Below are 14,073 nucleotides of genomic sequence, written 5' to 3' on the forward strand. Positions count from 1 at the left end.
CATTTTCGAGGAACTTTGAGAATCGCTCGAATCTGTAGTATTCTTTCACAGATTTCAAGTAATTTGCTCCTCGAAGCAAGCAGAGGTGCTTTCGCTTTTTTTTTTTGCTTTCTAAAGACTTTTCGCCCTGCTTTCGTATATATGCAGTTGTAGTCTACAGTAACAATTCGGCGAACGCGCGGCCACAGTAAATGCACGCGGTAACGGGTTTGTCGTCATTTTTGATGTGCACCAGCCTTCCATTTTCATCCATTAGCTTCTCGCTAAAGTGGATCATTTTGCCGAAGTTCGCCGACCCAGGGAGGCTGTTATATTGGTATCCGTGCTCAGGGCCTAGGTGCAGGAGCCGCGTCCCATCAGCAGAAAGGTGCGCGAGGTGGGAATACAGAATGTTTCTCCCAGTGAAAAGATGCCAATGCGCCTCAACGCAGTGATCAGGACACTTTTTTGTGCAGGCGTAGACCCGACCGTGCTGCATGGTGCGGACACTAAAGTCACGTGCCTCGAAAAATCCGTTTCGCACACGTCCGGTGTTGAGGAGCGTCTTACGCACAGCTTCCTTTACTGCGTGTTCTTCCGCCACATCTTTCTCAGTTCCGCTGTGCTGAGCTTGGCGCTTTGCGTCTTCTTCCTGTGGGAGAGGTCGAGCTCTCTGCAGCCGTGCAGTAGCAGTCGCCATTTCCCTTTGCGTGAGGCCATTTTCGGCTTTTTTGATTGCCAAGTTCCTGAGGCGGTAGAGTCCACATTGGGCAGCTTGTAGCCTCTCCTTGCCAAAGCTGTCCTCGATGCAGGATAAAACGGTATCGCCGTGCTTGAGCGACTCCAGCGACCCCTCAAAGATAAAGGCATCTTCATGCTTGGCAAAACCAATGCTTGAGAAAAGAAATTCGATGAAGCCTGCTGGTAGTGACTCTGTGAGGCGGCGAAGGGCCTTGTTGTCCTTTTTTACTTGGCGGAACTTGGGATTATTAAAGTCCAAGAGCAAGTTGGCCAGAAGTCGCCTAAAAACACCGTTGATACACTCATGGATAACTTCTGCGTCGCTGGTGCTGCACAGCGTCTCCCACTCCTCAGGAAGCTTGACAGCATTCATCTGCTGATATGTAGGTGCAGGCTTTGACAGTTAGAAAACAAGGCCAAAAAGGGGTAACAGTTCACGGAAAGTGAGTTCCATCCATGAACGACCCTTGCGCACGGTATTTTTTTCTCTTGAAACGACAAAAAACTGTCGTGCTGCTCAGTTTTTTTCTTAGGTGAGAACTTCGTCAGGTTCGCTTGTTGAGCCCACAGCTTTGCAGCGAGGTACAACATTTCAGGCTGGTTTGGAGAAGCGCTGCGTTCCCGAGATGCAGCGGAACAACAGGTGCTCTTGTCAGAACAGAACGCAAGCTTGTTTTCATGACGAACTTCGGTAATGTGTACAGATTTTAGTACGCGGCATCGAATCACAGTGATCGACACTGGCAGTGATCTCTTAAGAGAAAGAGAAGGGCCGCATGTAATGTCGTTTGGAATGGGGGGAGGGGGGGATGGGACGCACTAAGCAGCAGGCCGCCACAGCTTTCCATCGACATTGGTTTCTCCCGTGCGGCGAAAGACGTGCGATGGTCGTCTAGTGGTTAGGACATTCGCCTCACACGCGAGAGATCGCGGGTTCAATCCCCGCCCGTCGTACCCTTTTCCCAGCCGCATCGCCGCTACACCCCCAGCGGCCATCACGTTCCGTCGCACTCTCGAGTACGACCACACTTGAGTGAAAACACCATATCCCGTCCGATTTGTGAAGTTAAGCACTCACAGGCTCAGTTAGTACTGAGGTCAGTGATGACTCGGGAACCCTGAGTGCCGTACTCCTTTTTCCCCTGATTTGCGAGCAGTTTTCCTTTGGCTAGAGGGAAAAACTGGTAGTTGAATGTGGGGAAATAGTTCAGTGGCAGAACATCAGATTGTGGCTCTGAATACCCGGGTCCGATTCCCGGTTTCCCCTAACTTTTTCCGCCGCGCCTTAACACGGCAGCCTAAAGGGAATGAACGCCTTTTTAACGCAAAAATAATCGGAGGCGCTCAGCTTTTTCGCGTTAAAAAGTTGCTGCCGTAACAAAATGTACTGCGACAGGAGTGCGTATCGGCGTCGTGAAAAACTTTTGCTTTTTGAAAAAGTATATGCCGCGACCCGGGATCGAACCAGGGACCTTCAGATCTTCAGTCTGACGCTCTCCCAACTGAGCTATCGCGGCTTTTATTGTTTGAGTAGCATGCAAATCCACAGGAGGATATTCTTGTTTCTTCAGCCGTTCTCTTTGCAGAACAGGGGACACCTGGCTTTCATCCAAGACATCCGGGTTCTGTTCATGTCGTGAGAGTTGCTTGTCCGGCTTTTCGCAGATGAAAGGCACCACCAGGGTGAAAAACACTTCTTTGGAAAGCTGACGGGGTCTTTCCGGCTGCTGAAGTGATATGGTGTTAATGAGGGGAGATGGGAGTAGGGAAGCTGCTTCTCATCGCTTGGTTGAAGTGCTTGTGTGGAGCGTGATTCATATTTTCCGTGCTCCGTGTATTGTCAAGCGAGTGATGGTGAGGCGACTTTTACCGCCACTGTGAATGAGGGATTTTCCTCGGGGTAGAGGGAGGTGCTCAAAACGTGCTTGCTTGTTTATCAGCCGGCGGTAAAAATAAATCCTACTGCTATTTCATTACGCGTCTTTTTTCCAAGGTGCAACGCCATCCAGGACCTGGACGCCGACATGTGTAGTGTGGAATCGCTCTTACTCCCCCCCTCTTTACGCCGTAGGTGCTTGACCCTCTCACAGCAAAAGTGGTTTGGCATTCGTAGGGGATAGGGGGGCTGCTTAGCTTCCTCACATATGATAGGGGCACTGGACCCCGAGATACAGCGCACTGAATGATGCGTCCCCCTTCATCAGGGTGCGCCTGAAGGATAAAAAAAGGAAAGCAAATCCAAAGCCTGTTCTCATGAGCAAAACAGCTGTGCATCCGCAGAAGGATCGCTTTCCAGCTCGCAGTTGCCCTATACAAGGAGGAGCAGCTTTCGTTTCTCTTGCTTTGAGAGTATCTCGCATCGAAAACGTGACGCACAAAATGCTTTGCCACGAGCACGAAATGTTTGGTACAGAGAAAAAGAACTTTTCTTTGATCTTCCCCTCTCTTCTCTCTGCGTGTTCTTTTCACTCGTGTTTTCTTGGACAGCTCATGCGCGGCTACACTGGAGCCGAGAAAATATGAACGATGATGTGGTTCGGTTTTTCAGCAGCACCAGCCACTATAGACCTGAAGTCCTCCGCCGCATTGTGATGGATATCGACACAGTCTGCAACTCACTCTGCATCTCTAGGAAGATCACTACCTGGGGCAGCACCGAGCAGCCCAAAATCTGCCTCTACGGAGGGCTTCCTGTCAGCTTCCCGATGATACCGAGAGGTGAAGCTGATGGAGAGCACAGCGCTGCTAGTGAGCCTATCCCTCAGCCCTTCCTTATCCCTATCCAAATTTGGATTTCGCATCAGTTCCCCGCAGAACCGCCCTTTATTTACCTCGCCTACACCCGCACTAGCGAAGCCTCACACATTCCGGAGTCCGTGAATACCTCGGTTCTGAAGATCGTAAACAATCACCCAAACGTGGATTTTACAGGACTGTGCTTTTGCAAAGAGCTAGCTGAATGGAAACCGTCCACTTCGTCCCTGTGCTTCACGGTGGAACGCCTAGGCAGGGCACTAGAGAAAAGTGGCCGCTGCCCAATTTACATTGATCAAAGAATTTGCGGGAACTCGCCGGCCATGGACAGCAACAATAATGATTATGGCAGCAAGAGTGTTACGGGCGACATGCTGCCGAGCTCATGCCTCGTTTGTTATGACAAGAAAGACACAGTTTTAGTGCCCTGCGGACACTTTTGCGTGTGCATGTCTTGTGCAGCGAATTTGATGGAGTGCCCACTGTGCCGCGCAAAGATCATGGTTCGTCAAAGAGTGTTCGAGTGACGTCCTCTTTGTGTGTTGCGGTGCCGTATATGCGTGCTGGTGTCAATGAAACTTCAAAGGCGTTTATGTGCACCTTTGTCTAAAGAACGTGCATTTTCATCGTTGACTATGCGGGCGAGTGAGATCGCAAGACGGCCAGAGAGGTTTTGCTCTCTGCGGCTGGAATCTGCTACGCGATTTCTTCCACACGGATGCGAGAGATGCAAAGAGATGACAGAAACGCAAAAGAACGCTTCCTTTTTCCTTGAGCATACAGGTGAAAACGTGCTGTACACCAAAAAGATGATGCTCGAAAAACAAACACCGAAAGAAGCGTCAGTCGTCTGCTCGAGCACAACACAATCAACGCTTGTTTACCACTCAAAACACCGAAGGGCAGTTCTATGCATTCTCACTCACGGGTAGAAAAAGAAATGTGACGCATCTTTATTTCACGCGTGGGAAGAGGCACTAGTGCAAGGCAATTTCTTTTAAAGAAAGGATTGAATGGATGCTTTCAAAGATGCTTCACTGACGCAGGACTCTGTTCGCTTCCTCATTTACCCTTTCCTCTGCATTTGCTTCGTCTTCTCTCGCATTGGCTCCACTTGTCTTTCCCTCAACACATCCTTTTCCTCATCTTCTTCGACCACGCCATTATCACAAACCGGTATTGCTAGAGCTTGTGGCTTGTTCTGAGAGAGATTGCTCACATTCTGAAAAAAAAAAAAATAGGTCCCTTTGCACTGCATAAAATGCCGTCAAACAAGGTGCTTGTCGTCACTGGCGCCGTGCTCGCGTCAGCTGCCCTCATCGGCACTGTTGTCATCATGAGCTCCCACAAGAAGAGCACTGAGGACAACGATGATGACGCCTTCTGTGCGCCGCTAAGCAGCCTTTCGCAGTCAAAGAAGCAGACCTTTTCGGTAGCCAAAAATACTGCGCGGCCCTCCGAGTCTGCCGCCTCCGAGGCGACTGCGTCGCAGAAGAAGCCGAAGGTAGCGCTAGAGACGCAGCCCGCGGCAGCGAAGATGGATGCCGCGGCGCATGCTGACGTCAAGGTCCCTGCAGCAGCCGACGCGGCGGCGTCGCTTCTTGAGGAGGCATTGGACGAGCTGGAGCCGACGAGACCGGCAGCTTCTGCTGAGGAGACTAAGGTGGCCGGTAAGCGGACAGTCGCCGAAGTGGCAGCTGCGGATACCGCTGATCGCAAGACGTTTCAGCACCTTGGCATTTCGATGAAGGTGCCGGAAGGCTGGGAGGTGCGGGAGGAGCTGTCGCCGATCCCGAATGTGGCGATGGTGACGGTGTGGAACCCGGAGTTCGAGCATTTTCCGAACGCTGAAATGCCCGGCGCCGTGCCGGTGATTATTCTCTCCGTAGAGGATATTCGTGGCGAGAACTTGAACCTTGTCGAGTTCAAGGACCGCTCAAAGGACTTATCGATGCAGCAGATGCTCATGATGACAGGTGGCGTCGTGCAGCCGATCGTTCGCAAGGATAGCAGCGTGCAGGAGGGTTCGTTTCGCCACATTCTGGAGTACTCCCAGAGCATGCCTCCGTTTTTCGACTTGTCGGTTATCAATCTGCTGGAGGTGCGCAACGGCGTCGCATACGTATTCCAGATCATGTGCAACCCGAAGATCATGAATCAGTACCGCCCGATCTTCACGCAGCTGGCGCGCGATATCGTGGTCACCCCCATGGACTCCAGCTCCCTCGGCTTCTTTCGCGTGCACACCGGCAAGGTTTCCATGGATATCGATACCACATGGAGCTGGTCGTACCCGGATGCCGGCGACGAGGCTGCACTCCACCTCGCACAGTTTCAGCTCGCCTCCACCGTGAAGAAAGAGGAGATCACCCTCTACGAGGTGAGCAAGGCCCCGGCGACGGTGCACAAGCAGCGCAAAGAAAAAACAGTGGATGGAGTCACGATTTGCTCTGCCTTTGACGGCACACAGGAGAAGAAGACGTTCACTTACAACAACTACTGCCTTGTTGTTCACCCGCAGCAGAAGGCCATCTCGTACCTCTCCGAGGCAGCACTGGTGCGCGCCGTGAAGAGTGTGACACCGTCGACGGAGCCGCCGAAACCGAAGTGCGGCGCAGCCTTCATCACGACAGAGTACGGCTACACCTTCGACGTGATCGGTGCCAGCCGCGTCGTCTCAACGAAGCTGGGCAATGGCACTGTTGTGTACGCGCCGCAGGGTATTCCGTCGGACCCGTCCAAGGCCGCGTCGCCTGAGGAGACCGGACCGACTGTCACCATCCGCATTGGCAAGCCAGAGACGGACCCTGACTGCATGGGTAGCATTGAGGAGTGGACGGCCCGCATTCGGGAGGAGGCTGCAAACGGCACCATCACAAAGATCCAGGTCGTGCAGTTGAAGGAACAGGAGTGCCTCACCTTCCTGTCCAAGGAGATGCAGGAGGTGTCGCCGAAGGAGAAGGTGGAGGTAGTCGGCAAGGTTTTCATTTTCGTTCGCAATGGTACGACAACGCTTGTGCGCTGGGAGAGCGCGACGGGGACGTGGCGCAAGTACGAGCGAGATATGGAGGCGTTCCTCGAGTCCTTCCAGTTTCTTGAGTCGGTGTAGGTGTTGAAGGTACAATGAGGGTGTGTAGAGAGCAAAAGAAGATAGTCGTGCAGAAGCTGCACAAGGAGGTGGGAAGGGAAAGTGAGTGACCGAAAGGAGGAGTACACACGGCTGAAATAGCAGAAAAGAGAACACAGTGACGGAATATAGAGGAACACTTGCTATTGCGGAGCCTCCGCTGCGCATGTGTGAGAGGGCTTCATGAAGAAGATCGTTTATCAATGGCCCTGTGCGGTCCCACGCTTTCTTGTGTGCGTTATTCCCTGGTTGGGCAAGTCTCAAGCTTCAGTGCTTTGCTGTTGAGCCATTTCTTGTGTATGCATGTGCATGCGTGCGCATGCGTGCGCACGTGCGGAAGTGGGCTGTGCCTTTTTCTTTTGCCTCCTTTTCTGTTTGTGTTCTCCACATGTCTGGCCCCTCTCCCCCTCTCTCCTCTCCCCCGCTTATTTACTTATGCCACCAAGTCTCCTTTTCCTTATCGTAGCTTTCTTTTTTTTTGCGGCCTTCCTGTTCTTGCGTTCTTCTCTTCCATGTTGCACCTCGTTTCTCCCTCTCCCACCCCCTCTCTTGTGCGCCCCTCCATTCTCTCCCCACTTGTTCACATACATTTCTCCTGCCGTTTCTTTCGTTGTTTAGGTGACGTGAAGAAACACAAGGATACCGTCCCCCCTCCAAAGGCGAAAAAAAAATATATCTCGATAAGATGGAAGTAAAGTAGGTATCCTCAGTGCACTTGTAGACAAACGGGAAACAAACAACCAAATCACCTAAGCGACGTTTTCCCTTTTTTTTCGTCTCAAGTTTTTTTTTCCATGATACCGACTCTCCCCCCCCCCCCACACACACACACACACGAGAGCCCACGCATTGACTTGCACATGCATGCAAACAGCGTCAACAAGCACACAGACACACACAGCTCATGGCAGTTTTTCATTTTTAAGCTGCTGGAATTCGTGTGTCTGTGCGCTTGTCTGTATGAATAAAAAAGTAAGTGTGCTTTGTGAGTATGCTCGTTTTCTTTACTGTCTGTTTGGTGGTGTTGGCGCACCGTGTGCGTCTGCGTTGATGCCGTTTTCTATTTTATTTTGGTCAGTTCTTTGCTTTAGTGCTTTCCGTATTTGTGTGAACGATGAATACCGTTGGATTGAAGTGGTAGTGGTAGTGGGGGCAGCAGCGATCACGATGCGCGATGTTGAGTCCAGCCCGAGGTGTGCTCAATCGAAACAGGAAAAGAGAAATTGCGTCTTTGTGCATGTGTGGGGAAGATTTGGCGTGGCGCAGTGCTGTCCTCTGCGTTTTGGCGTTCGTCCTCTTTCGCTGTGCTTTTTCGCTTTTTGGTTTCGTTTCTTCCCCCCCCATCCCCACACACAAACCCTCCACACACTCCCATAGTTTTGCCTGTGCCGCGATACACGCACGCGCGCTCAAATGTGCTCCATGGCCGTGTGTGTGTGTGTCTGTCTGTCTGTCTGTCTCTCTGTGTGTCAGTACTAATAGCATTATTGACATGCCATTCTCTGGCGTTGTCGCCGGTGTGGCTCGTTCTGGTTTCGCCGTGCCCACGGTTTCCCCTTTATTTCTAGCCGTTCACTTCTTTTTGCCGTCGTTGTCTCTTTGGGGTAGTCGCGTTGGTGCTTCTTTTTTCTCTCCTCATGATTTCATTTGGTTGCCCTCCCCCCCCCGCCCACCCGCCCGCCATGACTCGCTGTCTTCGTCGTCGTCGTCGTGTGTGCCTGCGTGCGCGCGTGATGTTGTTTGTCTGTCTCTGTCTCTCTACATGTTTGGTTGCTTTGCGTGTTTCTGAGCGTCACCTTTAAATATTTGTCTGTCGTGATGGCGCGTATTTCTTCTTTGCCGTATTTTTTATTTTGTGAGTGCGTGTGCGTGTGTGTGTGTGGGGGGGGGGAGGCCTCTGTCTCTCTTTTTTTGTTTTATTTTCCTGGTCGTAACGTATCTCTCCCCCTCCCCCCTTTCCCGCCTGTTTGACGCGTTCACCCCTCTCGACATTTTACGCTTGGCGTGTCGTATGTTTATGTTTGCGAATGTGATGCATCTTTTTGTTTCGCAAGTGCAAACACCACCCCCACCCACAGAAATCGTCCCGCTACAACCCCCCTCCCCCTCCTCTTCCCTCCCTTCCCCCGCCTCCCCGGCTGCCGACTCCCTCCACTACTGCGACTTCGAAACACTTAGCACACACGCACACACGCACACACGCACACACGCACACACGCACACACACACGCACACGCACACGCACACACACTTTAACTTCATAAAGCGAACAAGCACAGGTAAAAACAAAACAAAAACGCAAAGAATTCGAACGCACGTGGGAAAAGGCAAAAAGGGGTGAGCAGCCCGGTAATGCGACTGATTTGGCGCCGACGGCTGCTTCTGATAATCGCACAGGCGCCTGACCCAAGTCCATGACACAGAAAAGGGTGAAGTGTGAGGGCAGGAGAAAACAAGCGCCACGGCGCAGGTGCAGGTTCGGAGTGACGCCGAAGCTGCACCCATTCTCACCCCCCGTAGCTTGGTCTCTTCCCTGAGCTCTATCCTCTCCCCTTCCTCCCACAAGGACTAGCGGCCAAGCGCTCTCTCCCTCTTTTCCCATGCTTAGTGCAGGCGCGACACACAACGATCAAGAGAGACGCCCACACATCTCTTGTGTTTCACCGCCTTCCTCCCTTCCACGACTTATCGAACACCTCCTCTCCCTCCCCAATCCTGCCTTTTTCTCTCCTGCCTTCCTCTTTGCTTGTTTCGCCTCTCCCTCCCACCCCCAACTGCACGCCCATGATAGCGTTCCCTTGCTCCGACTCCGCCCTGCGCTACTTTTTCATCCCTTCTCTTCTGAGCTCTCCGTGCTTTTCCTTTGGCTCCCCGCACTGCTCCACGCCATCTCCTTCAGCGGGCTTTTACGCCGTCTCTCCACGCGTCTTCTGTTGCGCCCGTTTTGCACTTAGGATCTCCATTCTTTCCCTTCGACTCTTTCACTTTCTCTCGCCTGTTCCGTCCGCCTGTAGCCCCCCTCCTTCCCTCCCCCTTCCCCGAACCTGCGGACAACGTCGAAAGGAAAGGGGAAAAACCGCCAATACGGAAAGCGGATTTACCTTCCAGGCCGGCTGGCCAAGAACCAGAAGAACAGAGAACGACACTGACGGACAGGAGGCTTCAACAACTCCCTCTCCTCCTCCTTACTCCTTTTCCTTCCTTCACCTTTTTTCTGATGCGCTCTGCTCTGCCCTGATGATGGAAGGGGGGGGGGTGCACACCTCTCAGCGCGTGGTACCTCAGGGCCTCGCGCACCCCTACTCGGTGGCAGGAAGCCAAGCAGCCCTTTTCTATCCCTGCCAATGCAGAACCCACCTCTGGCGGTGCGTCGGGACGGCCGACGACAGTGAACACGTCTGTGCCATCCATACGATGGGCAGCACGCGTCAGGGTGACTCGAGCGTATGCCTCACACGGCCCTCACACGGCCCACTGATGTGTGGGGAGGAGCCTGTGTGCCACCCCGAGGGAGGGGGAAGGGGGGATGCACCAGGCGTGGCGACCGGCATGATTGGGGGGCGGCTGTGTGGGGTGGGGGAGTAGAGCTTGAGACAGAGATGGTGTACAGGTCGCTGAGTCGGCGCATTTGCTGTAGCACACGTGTGTGTCTGCGGTTTGCTTCGCACCACGCGGATGGGGCCTGGTGACAGGGCCGGGCCGAATGTAGAGTTGAGCTCATGTTCTGAGGCAGAGTGGGCACGTTGAGGGGTAAAACAACAACACACATCTACATGGAAGCATGCGCTTACGTTTCTCGTGTGGTCTCACACGATCCGCCGTCTTCTCAATCAGAGGGTCCTCTATTTCCGCTAAACACCACGCCAGGCGCGCATACACACACATACACACAATAACAGCGTGCCAGCACTCTCCTTCTTTTTTCTCCCACTCCTCGCCTCTGTCGTTGCGGCGCCTGTGTCAGTGCGCCCTTCTTAGTTCGTGTGTGTGTGTGCTCTGTTTTTTCCCTTCCCCCGACTGCGGTAAAGAACATATATATATATATATACGTTGGTGTGCATATATATGTGTAGTTGCGTATAGACTCTCTGTTTCTGTTCAGCGCAAACAGATGCCACTTCGACGACAGCACTCAACGTCGACGTCATCTTTTTCTCCCTCTCTCCTTGGCCACCCTCCTTTTTCCCCCGCCCTTGTGCGCACGTATGTGAGCGACTGCCGTGGGGTGCTTGAGTGTGTTGTGGAGGTGCGTGCGTACGTGTGTGTAGAGGGAGGGAGGGGGGAAGCACGGCGGACTGCACTGTTTCACCTTCACCAATGCTTGCTTGTCAATGTGTGGTGTCGTGTGCACTCCTATAGCACATGCTGATGCGTCTCCCCCCTCCTCCTCGCCCCCGCGCCCGGGCACCCTTTCTCATTCTCCCCCCCTCTTTTGCAGTGCGGGCTGCGCGTTTTGCACTTGTTTCACCGTTTCCTTTGCGTGCGGCTCCGGAAAAAGAGACGCGGAATAAAGTCGGGGTACCGTCGAAGAGCGCAACCTAGGCACCAGTGAACATTCGCAGCAGCAGTGGCCTGCCACACCTCACCTGCACTTTACGTCTCTCGTGATGCCTGGCGCCACCCCCATCCCTCTCCCTTTTCTCGCCCTTTCCCAGCTGTCAGATGTTCGAACACGCTCAAAAACAAAGGTGTTAGTCAAACATGCGAGCAGGCAAACTCAAAGGAAGCACTCTTCGTCCCCCCTTTACTCCGAGGCGCCCCGGCGTCGTACGATAGCTTGCGTACCCCCTCCCTCCCTTCCACACGTACGCACACGCGTCTCCAGGTAGGGGGGTGGGGGCGCGCGAGCGGAACGGGCTAGGAGCGTCTACGCGTCGGTACTTTTTAGGTCACAGGAAACACACACACACGCGCACGTGGATACAAGTCGGCGAACGTACAGAAAAACAACAACAGAGGCGAAGAGGTCATGAGGAGCAGCGCAACACACGCTCAGATTGCACACAACAGGCTGGGTATCCTTGGCATCAGTTGTGTGTGCCTCTCTCTGTGTATGCGTATGTGTGTGTGTGTACGTGTATGCTAAGTCTTTACCCACGTTTTCTCTCGCGCGCTCCGCGTCGTCGGCAGGTTGCCTACATCGCCTTGAGCGCAACTGCGTGACTACCCTTCTGTTGCTCCCCTGTCCCTCACTCCCTCCCTCGTCTTGTAATTCTCTACTCGTCCCCTTGTTTACCATCTGATTATCCTCAAAGCCACCGAATCAAAATTCAAAAGACGCTCTCACTTCAGCTTCGCACATCCGCGTTTCGTTCCACCGGCCCTCTCGTCGCCTACACCACAAGCCAACGCCATTGCCCCAGCTTTCACATTTCCTCCCCCCTCTCTCTCTGGTGCTCTCCTAGCGATGGCCTCTACTCTGAACAAGTTTCTCCTGGTGCTCGTGGCCCTCGTGGTTCTCGCCACCCACGCTGCGGCGCAGAGCCCCCCCTGCAGTATCAAGCAGTGCAGTGAGTGCGTTGCCGGGTCCACCACCCAGTGCGCGATCTGCAACCCTGGCTACCGGCTGAACGCCAAAGGCCAGTGCGTAACGAACGTGAACGCCGCCGCGGCCCCGCACGTCGCCGTTACCGCCGTGGCAGCTGTGGTGACTGCTGTCGTGGCCTATACGCTGTGATAGCATCGACCAAGCTGGTGGGTCAAGGGAGCAGAGGAGCGACCAATGTAGCTGGTTGTGTGGCGGTGCTGCTGCTGCTGTTGCTGCGATGGGGTACGGGCGCTGACTCTTCTGCTAGCGTGGTGTGGGAGAGACGGAGCGCCTGTGCTACCTGTAGAGGACCTCTCTCTCTTTCCCCCCGCCGCCGCTGCCGCCGCTGCCCTCCCCCGCATTTCGTAAGCGCAAAACACGCCGACTAACGGATGACATGGCACATGCTTGCGTGAAGCATGTGTGCTCTGACTCGATGTCCCCTTGGCCCCCCTGGCACTTCGCTCCACCGTCCTGGGTTTGCTCTCTCTCGCTCCTTTTCTTTTCGTGCCAGCACCAGCAGCGGCTTTGCTCTCTCGATCGTTGGCTCCCCTCCCCTCTCCTTCTCCCTTTTCTTTCTCACCATCCTCTTCGCTTTTCTTGACTTGGCTCTTTTGAATTTCCCATGTGTTGTTTGCTTCACGTTGTCGTTTCGTGTCTCTCTCGTTTTCTCCACGGCCGAGATAACCCTCGCTCGGCATCTTGTGTGCGGACGCCTGCACATGTGTACACGTGTGTGTGTGTGTGTGCAATGGGCGACATCGGTGAACACTTCTTCTGCCCCCCCCCCCCCTCCCTTCTTCCCTGTCCCCCTCTTTCTTTTCCTCATTGTTCCGGGGCACGTGAGTGCTTAAAATTTTTTTTTTTCGCATGCCCATCTGCTTTGCGCATCGCTTCGCTCTTTTTTTTTTGTTGGCCTTCGCACGTTGTTGACACTCACCCTCCCTCCCTCTTATGCGGGCTCATCCTTTCTCGACACACAAAGCGGCGTTAGTATACCACTCTCTGGTTTCGCCCCTCCCCCTCCCCCTCCCTCTTCCCTGTTCCCCCCCCCCCGCCCACCACGCAAGCCTCTCTTTCTGTGTGTGCGTATTGTTTTCTTTGTAAGCTTTTCCTCAGAAGCGGCTCCGCGTGGGCAGGGATATGAAGGGGATGGGGGCTGCTGCTCGGCTTCCTTCCCCAGACAGTATGTGTGTGGGGGGGGTGCGGGCACGGGACCCTGCGATATCACGCACGGAGCTGTGTGCCCTCCCCCGACTCCCCTCGTCATGAGGGCCATGTGAATACTACAGGAAAAACAATTATACATACACAGAAAAAAAACAGACTATGCAAGCAACTGACGCATTCTTGGTGACGGTGACGCGAAGCGCGACTGTCTACGGTTTACACATGTTGAGAAGCGAGGGCACCAAGAGCCCATGCTCGTCGTCCGACAAGGGATCCCGGCTAGATGTTCGCGGTCCGGCGAGACGGTCGAGACTCCCTCCCTCCCCGTTACATAGGCCAATGCATCATTTTGTCTCCCATGCGAGGCTTTCCTTTTCCCCTTTGTGTGCCACTACTGTGTCCTGGAAATCCTCGGCCCCCCTTTCCAGCTTATTTCTGAAAACTGACCTTGTACGGACACGGAAATCGAGAAACGTCGAGTTTTGTGTGATTCCCTCTCCCTCTCGCAGCATCCACGAACGACATTTCTTGTCTTAGGCGTAAGAGGTAACTTGGGCTTATGGCTGCCTTCATACTAGAGAGGCGGTGAGATGGCGCCCGAATCGCACCATCTTGGAAGCCGCCACGCGCAACCTTCGCCCGGCACAGCTTCCGTTGCCGCGCTCCTCGCGAATGATCACGCTTTTACAAAACTTGCGCGGGCGGGAGAACGTAAACTGCGCTTTGGCGATGGGCGCGCTTGGGGAGGGCAGCACCGCGTACGAGCACAGATTGC

General features: G+C 53.9%; 2 protein-coding genes and 4 non-coding genes across 6 annotated transcripts; 4 read left to right on the forward strand and 2 right to left on the reverse strand.

Moving 5' to 3' along the window:
- Positions 1-154: 154 nt before the first annotated feature.
- LINJ_09_1060 (conserved hypothetical protein) lies at positions 155-1,093 on the reverse strand (the record flags this gene model as incomplete). The annotated part of the gene is made up of 1 exon (XM_001463526.1): positions 155-1,093. One exon carries the CDS (start codon positions 1,091-1,093, stop codon positions 155-157), a length of 939 nt encoding a protein of 312 aa, XP_001463563.1.
- Positions 1,094-1,601: 508 nt separating this feature from the next.
- On the forward strand, positions 1,602-1,677 carry LINJ_09_tRNA3. The gene has a single exon. It is a non-coding gene; the product is annotated as a tRNA-Val (tRNA).
- A 56-nt stretch (positions 1,678-1,733) lies between these two features.
- Positions 1,734-1,801, forward strand: LINJ_09_rRNA2 (the record flags this gene model as incomplete). The annotated part of the gene is made up of 1 exon (XR_001203146.1): positions 1,734-1,801. It is a non-coding gene; the product is annotated as a 5S(M5) ribosomal RNA (ribosomal RNA).
- Positions 1,802-1,916: 115 nt separating this feature from the next.
- On the forward strand, positions 1,917-1,987 carry LINJ_09_tRNA4. The gene has a single exon. It is a non-coding gene; the product is annotated as a tRNA-His (tRNA).
- A 177-nt stretch (positions 1,988-2,164) lies between these two features.
- LINJ_09_tRNA5 lies at positions 2,165-2,237 on the reverse strand. The gene has a single exon. It is a non-coding gene; the product is annotated as a tRNA-Phe (tRNA).
- A 2,498-nt stretch (positions 2,238-4,735) lies between these two features.
- On the forward strand, positions 4,736-6,583 carry LINJ_09_1070 (conserved hypothetical protein; the record flags this gene model as incomplete). The annotated part of the gene is made up of 1 exon (XM_001463527.1): positions 4,736-6,583. One exon carries the CDS (start codon positions 4,736-4,738, stop codon positions 6,581-6,583), a length of 1,848 nt encoding a protein of 615 aa, XP_001463564.1.
- Between the last annotated feature and the right edge of the window lie 7,490 nt (positions 6,584-14,073).

Source organism: Leishmania infantum, chromosome 9 (genome assembly GCF_000002875.2).
Source record: "Leishmania infantum JPCM5 genome chromosome 9".
NCBI lineage: Eukaryota > Euglenozoa > Kinetoplastea > Trypanosomatida > Trypanosomatidae > Leishmania > Leishmania infantum.